Source organism: Strix uralensis, chromosome 5 (assembly GCF_047716275.1).
Source record: "Strix uralensis isolate ZFMK-TIS-50842 chromosome 5, bStrUra1, whole genome shotgun sequence".
In the NCBI taxonomy this organism is placed as follows: domain Eukaryota; kingdom Metazoa; phylum Chordata; class Aves; order Strigiformes; family Strigidae; genus Strix; species Strix uralensis.
Window position 1 is genome coordinate 64,214,586 of NC_133976.1, and position 17,671 is coordinate 64,232,256.

The 17,671-nt window shown below is 40.8% G+C and overlaps 1 protein-coding gene across 5 annotated transcripts in view; it reads left to right on the forward strand.

The window, feature by feature from the left end:
- ITPR2 (inositol 1,4,5-trisphosphate receptor type 2) overlaps nt 1-17,671 on the forward strand; it is a 283,724-nt gene that overhangs the window by 6,150 nt on the left and 259,903 nt on the right. The window contains exon 2 of one of the 5 annotated variants that reach the window (XM_074871359.1): nt 9,135-9,142. The exons of the other annotated variants lie outside the window; for them this stretch is intronic. Within the exon in view, the coding sequence (XP_074727460.1) occupies nt 9,135-9,142 (8 nt within the window). The remainder of the gene's footprint in view (nt 1-9,134; nt 9,143-17,671) is intronic. 5 annotated transcript variants of the gene reach the window in all.

The window sequence follows — 17,671 nt, forward strand, 5'->3', positions numbered from 1 at the left end:
ATGCTTGTTTCAAATATTCCAACAACAGTGCCGTCTTTAAATAAACGAGACAAAGCTTTCCACAAAGCACCCTTATGGGAATGCAGCAAGTAATGAGCCCCGGAGGGGGTTGGTTTGTTTCAGAAGTTTTACTCGCACACAGAGCACAGCTTGGGTGTGAAGGAACATAGGATTAGACTTAATTACAGTATTATGATTTATGAGACTGTACACTAAAATGTAATATCCCTGGTTCAAAGAGCTCATTATCAAACAGAATTGGAGAGAAAATTGGGGTTAGGGAAAGAACCAATTGATTTAATGTAAAAGTGAGTTTACCTGCAAGGTGTGTGGTAGTAATGGAAATGAGAGAGGACTGGAATGTTGAATGGAGATGAGTGGTGTGGCTATTACACCTTCTGTAGTTCTCAGCTGGACTGTGGGTAATGTGGGTATTAGTCAGGAAAGAGAGGGGAGATTGTTTTAACTTGTGTGACTGATTGAACTTCCTTTTACATAATGAAGGGATTAACTAAACAGCCTTTACAGGGTTCTAAGACTCATTAGAAATCAAGGTTATCCTGTATTTTAAAAGTGCCACAGAAGAGTCAGATCAATCTGTCTTTCCCAACTTGGAACATTATCTCCTGAGCAGCACATGAACCTTTGTTCCATCAGGTGTTTTACTGCACGTCAAGGTGTTTGAGAACAGTATATGCAAAAATGCATTGGTTTATATCCCTGTTTAAAAAAAAAAAAAAAGGATCTCAGAGCTGTGTGTTGAAAGCCTCCCTGAGCTGCAGTGCTGTCTCCAGACCCACTTCCCCTCCAGCATGGAGTCCTCCTCTGCCCATTTGGAAATTTGCCCAGGTTTTGACAGCAGTGAGTTGAGGAAGGATTTCATTCAGACCCCTATGACCCCATGGGCTGTCTTGGTGCCTGCCTCTTGCTGGAGGGTGGCAGCGGGTGTTCCCTGGCAGGGGCAGCTTCTCCTCTGTGCTGGTTCTAGGCACCAAGAGGCCCCAGCATGACGTGTAGCTGTCTGGGAGGTGAATCCCAGTTCCCAGGATTTCCAGCTTCCTTTCCTGGGGGGCACAGCAAAGCTGCAATTGTCCTACTGTTTTGTGTTCCCTATCTCTTGAGAAGTAAAAGTAATTTCTGTTTTTACTACCTCAGTTCACTTGAAATATGAAACAAACCAAGAAATTACATTCTAGCAAGGTAATGGTTTTGATTGCAAAATTGGAAACAGAGTTAAACAAGGAAAGCAAAAGACAGAGAAAACAGGCTTAACATGTACTTGTTACTCATGTCTTGTATTAGGTATCGCTTGAGGTTTTGAGGGGCTATTTTGGCTGTGATAGTCAAAAGATTGTGTCAGGAGTAGTCTTGTTGCTCTACTGCTGTTTTTCCCAACTGCCTTTCTGTGCCTGAATCTCTTGTCTACCTCTTATGTTAATTTGTTTGCATTTTTTTGATTGCTGTTGAATAGAAACAAAGCATTGTCCAAAGCATGTGATTTTAAAACAATTCTTATTTATTGCTTAATAATAAAGAGGACCCTAAAGTGTTAGCCAGGCCGGGCTGCCTGGGGCTGTCTGTGTGAGCGGTGCTGCACTGTCTTGCAGCATGAGCCACCCCTTCCAGAGCCCCTGCAGTGCTGGTTCTTCTGCTCAGGTTTACCTTTTGACTTAGTAAGCCAAGTGAATTGTCAATATAAACTTCTGGCAGATTTTGCAAGCATGTCCACAAGTGCTTTTTCCCATCTTCCTGTTGCTCAGCAGCTTGCCTTCTGTGCCTCTAGTTTGGGGGGATCCTTTTGCGCTAGCAGGAGTGCTTTGGAGTTTGGCAACTTGAGATGCTGCCTGCGCTGAAGCTGCCTTAGCCCTTCGTGGGCTTCACAGGTGCATCACATCGTCTGAGCAGGATTTTCCTTGCTGGCTGACCCTGGCTGATGAGTGACCACGGGGTTGCTATAGGTTGCAGAAAAGAAAAGAGAAAAACAGTCTCCCCTGTCCTTTCAGTGCTCCCTTGCTGGCCCCTAGACAATGAAGGGAAGAGGGGGGAGATGGGTGTAGAGGGGTGTGTTGGTGAACACAGGGTAAGGAAGTAGAGAAATCAGCAGAGCAAGGGTGCATGGAAAAACGTAGGTGCGTGTGGTGGGGCAGTAACTGATGTGTGTGGTCTAAAAGGCAAAACGTGTTAGAAGGGAAGTAGGGCTGGCTGAAAAGGAACAGAAGATTGGACAGTTGCTGAGAGATCTGCAGTCCTCTGCCGACAGAAGATAGCTATGAAAGCTCTTGGCAAACTGTCTTACATCTTTTCAAATTACTCCACACAGAAGAAATCAGTTTGTCACTGCCACTGTTTAATATTTCAAACTGTGTGGGTCTGTGCTGAGGCTAGTGTAGTCCCAAACAACTGAATATTTGATATTTTTTTTCCTAAGGTTCTTGGTGTTGTTTAGGAAAATACATAATAATACTGCATTCTTCAAGAGAATGTCTGAGTTACAAAGTCAGTTCCTCAGAAAGAAATAGCAGTTTTAAGATTGTCTTGTGGTACTTTAGGCAATTATTTGTGTAAAAGCACAACAGTCCTTACTGATGTGGTCCCGTACTATCATTTGCAGTGTATGGCTGACCTGCTAAGTGCATGTGATGCCCGATGCTTTTGTAACAACTAGGGTTATATATAATGAATTGTGGTACTTTGGGATTCTTATATAATAAATTTTGGACAGTTCATTTGAAATGCCAATTTAGGTTGTTGCTGCCACATGAGTGAAGGCATGCAGGTAAACCTTATATGAAATTACTTGGCAGAAGAAGACTAGAAGAGCACATCCAAGTGTTGGTAGTTATCATTTGACACTAAGTTAAGGTTACTACAGTTCTTCTCTATATGTAGAACTGATATTAAAACAGTAATCAAGTTTTTGTTTTTTGACTGCTGACAGATAAAAATCAGTGTCATTTAAAAAAAAAAATCAACAAACAGACCCTGAAATGAGGCTTTTCATATGAATCTCGAAATACAGAAGCTTGTTATGATCCAGCGCTTGGCCGACTTATCTTGATTTTCTTTTAGAGATTTGTTTGAATTTCAAACAGCTTTTTTTTTTACCTGCATTTGACACACACAAGTTAATCAGTGTTGCAGGGACAGCTGAAAGCATGCAGTTGCAGGATTAGAAAAACAACTACTTAAACTCATGGTAAGCCCCAATTTTTTATACCTACTGCCCCCAGTTAAAAGACAGCAACCCAGTTCTTAGGTTTTTTTCCTCTTTTCAGTGTAAACTTGTGCTGGTATTCCCGTGAGCAGAGCAGAGGCAGGTCAAGTGCAGAAGGCTCGGAGCCACCCAGCTGTCTGCCTGCCTCCTGAGGGTACTTTGGGTGAAAGCTGGAGGAGCAGCAGGCACAAGCCACCAAGGCATCCCCAGTCACCCCTGAAGGATGTGTTTCATTTCAGTGTGGGGAATTTTGCCTGGCTTCCGTGTACATCTATATCCTGATGCCTGTGAAATTTTGTGTAGTTGTATAATCTTGGGCACTGTGATGTGGAAAATTTAACTAGGCAGCTTTAGAAGGCAGCTAAGTTGAATGTGAGCAGTATAGTTTTGTCCGGAATCTTGCAATACCTGAGAGTATTTGTAAAGTCACAATTCCCAGGGCTCTATGAATTTTGGATATGCTCGGCTTTTTCCTTGTGGATGTGGAAAAAAGCTTGAAAATGGGAATGGTCACAAATGAAAATTGTGTAAGAAGTGCCCTGGGTTTAGTAGTAATTTTTTTAATTACTAACTTAAAATCAGAGCAGATGCTTTGCAGGTGTGTGTCTGTAACTAATGGTATGTGCGTACTTGAGACTGGAAAGAGTGGTTTTTGCATGACCTTGTTGATCTCATTTTAAAGTTAGCTAGGCTTTGATTTCTGATAGGCTCACAGTTGTTCCAGATAACTGAAACAGTAGTGTGCTTTGCTAAAATATCCTCAGTCACCTTTTCAATCTGGCTAATATTTTTTTATTGTTCAGAAACAATAAATAGAGAGGAAACAAAAGTAATGTGTTGGGAAAGACTAGATATCAGTTTTGAAAACACTAAGAGCAGGTCTTTGTACAGTTAAGAGTGGTGAAAAATGTTCAAATGCATCACTAAGCAAGTTTCATTCTTTTGATCAAAGAATCAAAGTTTTAAGGCCACTTAGAAAGCTTTTTAAAAAATATTCCTTCATTTAAAAAAAACCCAACAAACTGCTCTGAGTGAAAAAGGTTAACTGCCTGTTGTTAGTATTCACTTTGATATCTTGGACAATTTCCAACTTGGTTAGTCTTTTGCTAAGGTAGGCTCAATTTCAGCCGAATGCACCATCCTCTCCTTGCTCTCTGCCACTTCACTTCTGTTCCAAATTTGAAAAACAGGGCCCAGTGGGCTTGACCCTTTACAGAGCGATGAGAGGTCAGGGTTAAGTGGAGAGTTCTGTGGGATTTCATTGTTCTAAAATGAGGTTTTCCATCAGGCTTACTGATGTAAAAAGCAGGGAGGGCAATGTCTGTAATGCTTCTCACGTTGAAGACAGAACTTAGTAAGTCAAGCTTTACCATCAAACAAGTTTCATAAGTAATGAACTGATGTGATAAATATTTGGATTTTAGTGTTGCTGGAAGAACAATAAAGCCGACTGTTTCAGTGAATACAGGAGGTCCAAGTTTCAAATAAGATTTTCAGCTATGTTTGTAGATATCCTTACATATCATTGCTGTCATCGTAGCACGTTATTTATAAAGAATATTAGAATACAGAAAAAAAATCTTTGCATTTAAATGATAAAAATACAAAATAACATACAGAAAAATTACTGGATTTTTTTTTTGGTGGTGGGTAGGTAATAATTTATTTGTGTCAGGCTATAGGTGACAATTTGTTATATATTATATATTCTTTTATGCAGAAAAAGTAACTAACAAAATAGTGGCAAAGTTTCATGACATTATTTCCTGTATAGGTGGTCTGAGATATATAGGTCCTACACCTGCAAATTTGTAGACTTAAACTGCAAATAAGTCATGAGGCAATTTTTTAAAAGAACCTGTTGAAGAGGATCCAAGTTAAGATTTCTACTTCCCTGGCTAGATCTTCAGGAGTATTAAAAGATCGGTTAGGATTTGATCATGAAACCATTCAGAGGCAGGCATCTGGCTTTTCATAGAGGGTACTGCTGTGGACCCTGGGCAGCTGCAGGATTTGGGTTAGAGGTACGCTCAGTTAGTGTTATCAATGGCTTCTCTTGCAAAAACAAAACAAGGTCAGGACCTGGCAGGCAATAAGTTTTGTCTGTATTAACTTTTGTAGTTGAACAGGTTTTTCTGCCATTGAATGTAGGGACCAAATTACTGTAATCCCTCCCTCCATGTATATCTAGGTTGTTGTAAAACCATTACATGCAAAGTTCTGTTATAACACCTCATTTGAAGCAATACTGTGCATTAGGCTGGTGGAGTCAAACTCCAGGTCTGCGGGACCGTTTCGTCTGGTCCATTTCCTTTCTGTGGCAGATTAAACTGTGATTAGACTGCTCTTAATAGAATCATTTTACTTGAGTAGAGCTGGAAGTGGGACAGTGCAGGTTTGAGTTTTCAACCATGGATCTAAAGTATGTTTAAAGGGAAATACTGTAATAAGGGATGGGACAGAAGCAGAGGAGTGACTTGCACAAGGTCGTTGACAAGTTGTGGAACATAACCAAGTTCTGGGCCAGTGCTCTTTTTATAAATGTTGATCTGGTAAGATGTTCAATGCTAAGTTGCATAAATTGTTTTATAATGGTTTATCTCATGGTAAGCCTGAGAGTAAGCCACTTGTGACAAAACTAGTTAGTTTATTAAAGTTTCCATGTGTCAGACACAGGGTTTTTTAAAGATTCAGAATGAGGTTTATCATTACAAGAAAAAAAGTGTGCTGAGAAGAGTTTTACACTTGCTGGTATTATTGTCATGCTCATGCGCTTGGTGGAACCTCATTGACACTGGTAAGTATAGTTACTGTTCTTCATTTGTAATGAAGGTGGGAGATAAAATCCTTCCTCCTTTCTGCAGCCAGAGAGCTGAAGCAATAGAAGTCACCAGCCAAAGCACATACACTGGGTAGAGCCTGAGCAAAAGGTGAGTCATGTTACTCAAGAAGCTTCTTAAAAAGAAATTCAGCATTGACAAGGCAAGCTATACAGACTTAACTGAGTAAAAGTACAGAGAACATAGGACAAAAACCTCAGTTATAGCCAGAGAAAACCTGATATAAGGACAAGAAGAATGAGTGTGCTACTGAGCACTGTTCTCTCTGAAAACTGTAATCAAAGAAACTCCTCCTGTTTGATTTCTCTTGTGTCCAGGAAAACAAGAATTTATAAATTCTTTCTGAATAAATTATAAAGAAAATACCTGATACCATCTCAAACTTTTCTTTATAGTGGAAACAGCCCTTAAGTCTTCCAGAGCTGACATCATGGCTTGTGACTAATGATAATCGGGTATCATGAGATGGATCCAACTTCCAAAATGGGAATTTGTGTTCTTGTGGAACCACAGGGCAAAAAGCAATCACAGAAAAAAACCTGCGCCCTCAAAAGAGACCAGACAGAATTGATATAATTTCTAACATAAGAACTGGAAGCCTTGCAGACAGAATTAAAGCAAGAATAAAAATGCCATCTGAAAAAAGAACAGGGTGCCTCAGAAGGAGTCAAAGCAAAGAGGTTTCAAGAGTGAATGCTTTGAATGATGCTTTGCAGGTGAAAGTGAAACCTTTTATTGGCAGCAATTAAAAACTGTCTGGACGAGTTTGAGAAATGAGCAGGCAACATACCCACTCTCAAACAGCATGGTGGATCAGTGGGATGGTCAAAAGTATATTTGCTGTGGTCCTGATCTGTTTTTCCAGAAAATATAGATGAGGAAAGCTTTGGATTGCTTCATGTTTGAGCCTCAGCAGAGGTTTGACTTTAGAAATGATCTTGCAGATCACTTATCTTTTGCAGATCAGTTATCCAGGTGTGGAAACACAGGTTTAAAATTTCAGAAAAAAAATTAAAATTTCAGACATTTTCACTGTAATTTATCTAAGGAAGAAGTACATACTCAGGACTATGCTGAGGTGTCTTGAGAACAGCTTACCATTTGGTTGTAGGAATTAATAGGGCTGTGCTTTCACAGGTGTTCATAGATCTGGGATCAGCAGGGTGACCTTGATGCCTTACCCAAATGAACTCTTTGGAGGCTAGTTGCAGATACTGCCTTAGGCAGAAGATCAAAGGATTATTTTCAGGAATGACTCTGCTGAAAAAGATCACTTTTCCTTACCTTCTCATAACTTGCAAAACCTCCCAAATAAGATGCAAAACCATCCTAATACATCCTGAAAAATATATTGTTCTTGGAATGGACTTCAGAGCAGCCAAAAGCTTTCCCAGGAGAGCATTTAGGGAGATAATTGGTTCTTACAATAATCTTGAAGCATAGCATCCACTCAGAGTGGCAAGATCAAGGTTTTCCAGTCGCATCAGGCAAGCCTGGAGTTTAGAAATGACTTAGTACATAGGAGGTTATATTTGTTCAGCAATTGTATTGTGTCTTTGAAACTGTTGAAATTGGGGGGGCTGCAAGAGTCATAGCTTATTTGAAAAAAGTATGTTTTGGTGAAGTGTAAGCAGGATGTGGAAAATGGTGCAGGAAATGTGATGTTTGCAAGATAGATAAGAGAGCGAGCCCCAGTGCAACAGTATCTTGTGGGGGCATCAATGGCATATGTTGCTGAAGAGCTTAGTTTTTTTTTGCCAGAGAATTGATAGTTATGACAGTCCATTGACACAGTCATGACTGACTTCACAAAATCACCCAATGCTTGTGAAGTGAGGCACCAAAGGGCACTGGAAGTAGAAGAGACTTTGCTGAATGATTTTTGTAAAGTCAAGAATAAACCATCAAAGGAAAATTTAAAATTCAAAGTATTTCGCTAAGTCTTTGAAACTGTAGGCTTCCATAAAAGATGTACTATCTCAATATGCTTACAGTCTGATGAGCGTGGTAGAAAGGATTACTATGGACTCATGCCTTCAACTGCCTTACTTTATAGTCTCAAGGAAATTAGGGCACTATATCCTGTTGCCTTTGAGGACTTAAAACAGGAGTGGATGAGAATATGAAATACACTTCAGAAGTTATTTTATTTCAATATAAAGCAAATTTCTTTATTGTAAAGAAATTTTGGGGTCTTGTGAACTGTGCAGAAGATCAAACGCTAAACTGGAAAACTCGTTCAAGCCTGTTTGGTAGCATGCACATCTCTTGGACACATTTTTTCAGGAAAATGTATGGAGTCCAGGGATTGACTGGATGTGAGCGAGACATAATGAATCAAGGAGAATTCAGTCTCGATTGCACTTCATGCCTCCTTTTTGTATGAAGTTGAGATACGTATAGTCCAGCTTGTAGTGACAAATGCATGGACTAAAGAGACTAAATTCATGTCCAGATCAAAGCATGAAGATTTCCAGCAAGCTGGGGTGAAAGAAAGTGTTTTTTTCAGTGGTTGCTCCTCATCTATTATTTTGGTTTAGCAGCGGTCATAGGAGAACTAGAGGCATTTTAACCCTTTAGCCCAAAAGGACTGAAAATATCTTGTCAGTTCTTTTTTCCAATCACTTCAGTCCTCTGAGGATACCGAAGATACTGTATTCCCAGACCTGCCTGAGTGATGAAATGTCTTCAGATATCTTCAATTACTGTCAGAGTGGTCTCTGCACTTTGACTATAGATATCTAGGTTGGTGGATGACATTACCTGTTGAAGGAGTTTTGAAATTTCTATGTTCTGGATGGTTTTGCTCAAGAACAGGATGTTTTTATGTGATGATAGTTTGAGGGATCAGATCTGAGTACTTATTTTCTAAGGATTGATGAAGGTGCTCATTATTTCTGTTAAAAACAGGTGCAGCTTTTTCTCCCTGACTTTTGCAGTCAGAAGAAATATGGGTCTGTTTTGTAAGCTCTGCCTTAAATATCTTCTGTGAGTTCTTGGTCCTTCCTCATTTAAAATGGTACTGAATTCTTCTGAGTGAAATGAGGTAGGTTATTTAGTCTGGTTGAAGAGGAGAAGAGGGAGGACGGTTTTCCTATATATTCAGTGAAGTATGTTGGTAGCTCTTTCCGTGTGGCGTTTGGTCCTGGTCTCTGGTCTATGCAGCCTGAGGTGTTTCACTGTGGTTCCACATTTCCAGCATTTGATCTACTGTGCCGGTTGTGGAGGAACAGGAAGCCCGTTTTGTCCCCATTACTGAGGCACTCTGGCACTCTGAAGAACAGTTTGTGCTGGCAACGGTGTGCTTCAGGGTATCTTTTGCACCACTGACACTGCTTCTGCCACAGCACTTGCAGTTTGTGTGGTTGATGGGAGGATGTTGAAGCAAAAATTTGAGCAGTAAAGGGGTCCACACAACCCAAGCAGTAGATAACAAGTGATTGTCTGTTATCACTAAAGAGTCAATCTTATTATGCACAGTTTCTGCTTCTAGGGTAGTTTGAAATATTAAGTGAGTCTGAGTCTCAGGATGCCAATGAGCTTTGGTTTTCTGTTAGTTTGCAGAAAGGAGGAGATGGTCTCGTCTTCACCCAGATTAAGGGTTTATCTCAGAAGGCTGATGACTTCACCACTACCCAGTCCTTAGATTGAAGGTAGGATCTGTCAGGACAGTGTGTGTGAAGGGACTGAGGATTGCCTGGAAGGAGCTGACAGGTTCTTTATAATGGTATAGATGTAAATGACTTGATATCCTTTCTGTACAGGCTGACCTCTCCAAGGAGAGGCAGTGGTCAGGACTTCAACACTGCCCCAGCTGGCTAGCAGCTCTTTGTGTTCTGCAGATGATGGATTTTCTTTTTGGAGATTGGTGTTCTCACCTTAAACTGGCACCTGAGTGGCCGGATGAATTTCTGTGTGTCTGGATTTCTAATTTGTATTAGACCTAATGAGGAAGCAACTGCTTTCAGATGGGTCTTGGCCAGAGAGGATTGCTGAGAGGTACTGGAAAGTCTTATTTTACTTCTGCTGCCTTTGCTACCATGCGTTGAGAGGAGGGGAAGTGGGATATTTGCACCATCCCTTGCAGGTGATGAATTGAGCACTTGCTGATCAGGTGTTTTTTGGGCACTGTGTTGCCAGAATAAGTCAACAGAGAGTCTGATCCAAATGCCAGTTGAAAGTCTGCTCCACAGCTATGACAAGATTTGTACAAAGTTAGCTGGGAGGAACTTATGCACAACTTTGAGCTTAAGTGCTGTGATGCTTTTTTCTAATTTCAGGATGGCAAGTTAGATACAAACTTTTCTTTTGTATAAACACAGAACTTTATATACAAACAGTTATTTTCAGTGATAATTTCCTAGAAAAAAATTAAACTTGAAAGGTAAAAATAAACAAAAATATGTTCTAAAACCTCTTCAGATTGAAGATTAGAAAAAAGAAGAAACAAAGGCTCAAGCTCACTTCCAGTTCACTTTTCACTCCAGTTCACTTGTGTTAGCTTTGCTAATACAAAGCTGCAGACCAACCAGATGAACTGCACATTGCAAGGTGCAGGAAAAATTTGTACTCCTTTTAAGTTGCCACAGTAGCAAGCAGCACATACATGCAGTGGAATAAATGCTTGTCTCCACTTTCTGATTTTTCTAAGAAAGATTATTCATTTAGGTTTAATCAATATCTGTTTATATCTTAGCGGATCACAGAGCAGTTAACTTCTGATGTCTTATTTAGGGCACTATACTGATGGAAGAATTTATATGTGAGTAAACTGTGGTATCAGAGGTTATTGTGCCTTTTGACTTGGTGAATAGTTTTTTCAAACCACTGAGACTGTGGATATACATTTACTCTGCAAACTATTTTTTATCAGTGGCTGCATGTCACTGTTCACCATCAAAAGAGTTTGAGTGCTTCTCTAAGCAATCTGAGTTCATATACTTAAACAATTTAGTAGATTTGTGCTATTGGAGTTGACTGTTGCTTAGAGACAGTCAGGCTCTGAGACATGGTAACATGAATGAACTCAATGTTTACTTTTGCCCTTTCCTGCATTTGGGTCAACTATAGTCCTTTTATTGAATGTTGTGATCTCTGAGTCTTGTAACTCAAAAAAGTGTCAGGCATCACCTAAACACATGCTGGTTTATTTCCATGTGTCAAATCAGAAAATAATAGACAGTTATGCTTTAGAGAGGTACCTGGGAGAAGGCTGGCAGCTATGATTTCCAATCAGACAAGAAGCTTGAGAAGAACATGTCTGTTTCAGCAAGAAGCCAGACCTTCTGCCACTCTGGCTGAAGCATCTCAATGTCCTCTTAAATGGAAGTGTTAATGAAAATATAGCAGACTAATTGTCGATGTTAGTGGATGAGATTACCTCAGACAATGTGGTGCTGTTTGACTTGGAGAAAGAACTCTGTAACTATACACAAAACTGCACCACAGAGATAGTTGGTTAGCTTTTTGATTATGTAATAAAATCTGGAAAGGTGATAAAAATTGAGCTGATTTTTGGGTGGGGTGCTGTACTATCTTTCAGATCACTTTATAGCTGAGTAGTATTATTTATTATGCCCAAATGAATAGGGAATCATAGCTAAGGCAGTGAGCAGGTTTTTAATCTTAATGTGCCAGGCAGCGGGTTAACTTCTTGTGATAATGTGTCCAAGAGGGTTGTGGAGCGATAAGGTTAGAATAGTTTTACTGTGCTGAATATTATTGCACAATATTAGATTGACTTTAGCAGGTCTTTTTAAATGGGGGTTGAGTACACCAATTAGTTTGTTTAACTTGAAACGATGTGAACTTTGGTATGCCTTTTTTGCGTCCAGGTTTGCCTTGCAGGGAAACTGTCCAGTAGCAGGGCAGCCTTGCTGCTACAAAGTCCCTAAGGGAACCAGGGTGGCAGGGATATAAACCTGAGGATGTCAGGCTTGCCTGTAATTACATTTCAAACTGTACACTGACACAGAGAGATGGAATACACAAAGTACCCTGAATGGTGGAATGTGTTCTTCCTGGGAAGGGCTGCTAAAATGTATCCCACTTACTTATTTTCTTCTATTAAGAAAATAAAGAGTAGCCTGAGAGCTGACGTTCCTGAAAAGGGAAACAGGTAGCTTTCTGTTGAATGCCTCCATGGTCCCCACCACACTGGTCATGTAGGAGTAAGTAATGATGACTACTTACTCCATTTCCCACCACATTCTCGCCTTGCTTCATGCAGCTACCACAGGGAACTAGTCTTCTTCAAACCAGGTCCTTTCTTTTCTCCTGTCACTGTGCATATTGTTCTTCCCTCCCCTCACTCTAGCGGGTGCAGGACTCCTGCACCCTTGTGCCTCGTCTCCCTGAGGCTTGGAGCTCTGCCAGTGTACAGTCCCACTGCCTGCCTTTCTCATGGCGAAAATTCTCAAAATCATGGGGGATTTTTCGCTTCCCCCTGCCCCCTTACTGATTGAGGGCATGTATTGGGTGCCCATGGTCATTGAAAACTGCTTGCTGTATGTAGCAGGGCAGGCTACAAAACCCCCAGCAGTTCCTCGCAGATTGCAGTTGGGGGTCTGCCGTGGGTGCAGAGGAGCTGACCCTGAGGTCCTCCCCCGCCACCGTCATGCCTCCTGGTGGTCAGTGCTAAGCAGCTGCTTGCCAGCGTCGTGACATGTCCTGGTGGTGAAAGGAGAAGGGGAAATGTTTTTTTTCTTTCCACATGTTCAACGAAAGGAAGCACTGTAATAAACCGAGTGAGGTAAAAAAGCTTTCCTGGCACATTACCTTCTAACACTTTTTCATCCTGTTTCTCTGCTTCAAGTCCAACTCGGCGGGACTCCCCAGCCCTCGGGGCCCGGGTTTCCTCGGGCGGAGCGGCTGGGGAGCCCTCACTGGCTGCCAGGAAGGGGCTGTTAATGTGATGCTGTAGGCTGCGGTGGAGTGAAGCATGGTGGAGAGGCTTCGCTTTCCCAGCTGGTGTAGAGGGGGCCTGTGTGAAAGCCTCGCTTTTGTCCTGTCGAGGGGAGGAAGGGCACCTTTCCCTTTGATCTGGGCAACAGGTGGCCTCGCGTACCTTAGCACACTGGAGCCAGCGTAGAGCCGTGCCATTTCATTGCTGACATAGCAAAAGGAATAATAAAAGAGTCCAGGAGTTAAGTAAAAGACAAGGGGGGTGGGTGGGAGGGTGCAGAGAGGAAATACTTGGAGATGTCTGCAGTGCTTCCTGTTTGTTTCTGAAAATTATGAGTCAGATCCCCCACAAACAAAAGAGAGGGGTTTGAAAAATTATGAGATTTTAAAAAAAGTAATCATACATGGATTTGTTCTTTTGGTCTTCTGATTTTTGAGCTTTCAGAGCTGAAGGCTGTTTTTCACATTTCTCTGGGCAGTGGTGACAGCAAGGAACACATGCTCTTTTCAATGGAAGCAAAGGGTTTTTTAATATATATTCATATATTGATATCAGGAAGTAGACCAATAGAAAAAATACCAAAAAATCACAAGATTTGGAATAAAACGTGTGATACCATCGCAGTTCTTCTAGAGTTGATTGCTTTGACTTGAAAAACTTTTGCTACACAAGTTAGTTCTAACCCTCAAGCTGGTTTGCTGTTGCTTTGAGATACATACTTTAACTCAAGGAAGGAGAACGTCCATTGTGTGTGCCTGGATTGTGTTTGAGAATAACAGTGCTTTTCACTCACTGATCGAGAAGGAGGAACCATGCTTCTTTTTCTCAGGTAAAACACAGTCCACATCTTTACAACCCATGAATTTTATGGAACTGCAACATGAGTGTTAATAAGCCTGTGTACAGCAGTAATGGACTTTAAACGAAAAATCAAGTGGACGCCATTCTTCTATTCACCATATCACTGAAGTGCAGGCTTTTCTAGAAGAAGTGATGTCTTTGTTTCTCTGCCAGTTAATTCCCAGTAAGTGTATGTAAGTGATAAAGGACTCCACTTCTCCGAATAGAAAGAGATTAATTGCAAGCGTTTTTCCTGTTACGGTGTTAGGATAAGCTGTACAAGGAGACCTGGAAGCGTTTCCTTCAGCTGAGAAGAATGCTGCAGAACTGGGGCCTTAGCATTAGAGGCTAAACTAATTTCTTTGTAACAGAGCTTGTTGTTAAGACACACCTTAGAAGGTGATACAACATTTGGACAACTGACAGCACAGCCTGAGAGTCAGTGCTCTTCGGTGTTTGTTAGAGTTGCTGCTCTGATATTCATGTCATGATACAAATACCGTCCTGTCCCAGCTCAGTATAATGTCAGTACTGAGAATGCTGGTGGAAGCGCTAGGTCAAGGATGAGACCATTTCAAAAAATTTTCTGCTATGTCTGTATTAATAAACAAACACATACTCATGTGTGTTCTGGGGTGCTGGGATGTAATAGTCTGTACCAGCAAACTGCTAGGACTGTTTCCTGGTGTGATTTTGGCACTAATGCTGTCCCTGGACCCTGTGCAGGGACAAGGCTGGAGGGTTCCTGGAAGCTCCTCCTGGAGTGTGCAGCCACCTGGCTTAAACACTGAGGTTCTGTGGCAGTAGATGTGGGGTTTTCTGTGCTCCTTGGCCTCAGCCTCTGAGAGTGTTCTTGGGCATGTTAAATTTGCTGTTGTGAGTATCGCCTCGCTGTGTTAAAACCAGAGGGGATGACAAACCTGGTCAATTTGAGAAAGGTCTGAAGCAGTTTTGAGGTTTGAACCTGTGTGTTATGGCATTTTTCCATTTTAAAATGCTAGTTATGAAAGGTTCACAGAAGCAGCGCAGCAATGAATTGGCTTTTTTTCCACCTTTGCCCGTAGACCTGCACAGAAGCTGCTATTTTGCCATCTTCCTTATGGCTGCTGTTTCTTGACTCACCTGCTTCCCAACTCGTTCCCCTGTGGCAGGAGCATTCCCAAGCACTTCCTCTTCAGATTGCTGCTTAGCGCTGGTATGTGTAGCGTGTACAGGTTGGGTGTAGGTGTGGCAAAAAGCTCCAAGAGCTGCTCCCAGCAACTGGGAAAGCAGCTTCGAGAGAATCTGGAAAAGCTTCCAAAATGATCTCTCCTGGTAGGAAACTGTCTCTGCTCAGTTTAAAAACAAGTAAATAGAGTCACTGTAATTTTGCAGCTGGTTTTTGTTTGAAAGGTATTTTTTTAACTTGCAGAAGAAACAGAAAAGCAAAGAGAATATGCAAAAATACGTGGCCCAGCTGCAGAAATTTGTAAACATTTATCATTGCAAAATGAGAATAAAAAAACCTAAAATCTTTTGTTGAGAGAATTGAAACATATGTTGATGTGAAGTTCTCTCCTACCCTTTAATAACTATGCATAATTCTCATTACCATCAGTGCGAGCTGGACATGTATCAAAGGGTGAGCAGACCTTGTTCAGTGAATTCCTGCAAACCACGTCATTGTCCCTGGAGGCAGAAGTAAACCCTGAAACCAGCAGCAGGATTTTGGGAGCTGAATTACACATTGGGTACAAACTTGCTGATAGTTACATTGTTAAACTGAGAGATGTCTACTTTTATTTGAATACAAAACCAGGCAGCCGTGTACTTCGAGAGTGCTGCCTCAGCAAGGAGGTGGTTGGGGAAGGTTGGTGTTCCCAGTGTAAAGCCCAGGTTTGTCCCTGATGCCAGGATATAGCACACCACATGGAAGGGGGCCGTGGCTGGTGGGGGCCCATGTTGTGCTCCATGGTTGTGGTGGCACAATAGTGCTGGTTGGCCTTGAAGACGGCCTCTGGGGCACCTAAAGGAAGGTACACTAAAGAATGAATATAAAAAGCACTGGGTCAGATGCTTAGCTGCTGTAGAAAAGTGCTGTTTGACTAACTTAAGTGGAATTACACACGTTCACACTAGCTCAGGACTTGTCACCGTTTACAGGCCTCTGAAATGAGGCAATTCCTTTCTTCATTTGGTATTCTGACATATAACAAAGGTTGTAATATAGAATATTTTAGTATCTGTATTATCTAAAAAAGGGGATTTTTTTTTAACTTTAGCAAAAAATCATATAAGATTTGCCATTGCTGTGTGAAATAAGCACTACAAAATGTGTAAAATGACAGCATTTTGATTAAGAAATGTTTTCCATGCACATTTTTAACATAGTGGGACATCGGTTGGTCTGCCGGATTATTACTGTTTATGTTACAAAATGGAGAAGGAATTTAGTGTGATTTCCAGGATCTAGATTCCAAGTTGTGTTTGCAGGATTGATAATTTGTGTGTATGTATGTGTTTGTCCAGATACATGTTAATGTCCCAGAAATTGTTGAGGTTCATTAGAGACCTTACAGTAGCATTTGAGGCTGGTTTCTCTACTTAAACAACAATATTTTTACATTATGCTATTTTAGTCAAATATAAATTTCCTAATTCTCTCCTATTGCTTATGCTTCCTTTACACAATAATTATTGCTGTTTTGATGTGTAGGTGTGAGTGCCTTCATTGCTATTTTTGTTCATGAAGTCACTTTTTGATCACTGGACAGATACTGGCATTTCTCAACAGTATTTTTCAGGATAAACCTTTCTCTCTGTTTTCATTAAATTGTGTTAACAGTGGCAAATTGAGCCTTTCCAATTCCTTTCATTAGCACATAGTTCTTGGAGACAGTCTTTTCAAGTGAATGTTCAACGTAGCAATGTTGAATGTTCAGTGTAGCAACATAGCTATAGACAAAGCTGAGCAAAAAGCACAGATTCTTCTGGTGTAAGCTGAATGTAGAATTTCTTTTGATCGTGATTATTTTCTATCTACCACTGGCTTTGATTTGCTGTCTGGCTGAACGGGTAACTGTGCGATGAGTTCTGCATGTCTACTTGATTTTGAGACCAGTGATGCTATTAATAGGACCTTTTTTCTGAAGTCACTATGTACTATATAAATTTAAGCTACTCAGTCTGATAGGGACTTATTAGTGAACTACATGCCTAAAATTCACGTAAAGATGCAGGCTTGCATAGTCCTGAAAATCCCATTTTTAGTTAAACAGTGGTCACAGTGTCAGTGTTTCTAATGTGTGTTATGTCAATATACCTAGTTATTCTACTTTGTCCATGCTTTTTTACATTGGGAGAGCTGAGTGACAGACCTGTTATGGGTAGTTGTAATGTGTAAGCCAGCAGAGTTAAAGTTACGTGTTTAATCTTGATTTTTTTGATCTACTTCTAAGGAAGCATCGTGTTTGTATTGGGCGAAATCCTAGACTTGTTCCAGTATTTGCATTCAATATATAGCTAGTTGGAATAAGGATTAAGTAGAAGAGCTGCAGAAGTTAGATTGGACTTGTGATGAAGGACACCTCAGGTGCTCCTAAAATAAATAAAGGGAATATTTGGAGATTATCATGGACATTTATGGTATGTGGCCTGTGCCCTGAAGAACATGAATATAAAGCCTCCACTGAGTGCTGTATGTGGGATAATACTTCAGATAGACTGTTGAACAGCTGATGAGCAGATGATGATGTTTTTGGATTTTAATGTGTGATAATATGCTCATGAACCACAATATTTTAATACATATGTTCACTTCTACAGTCTCCCACTTCTTAAAGTCTTGTCTTGAAATGATCAAATTTCCAGTTTTAACAAAATTGTAATAATTTC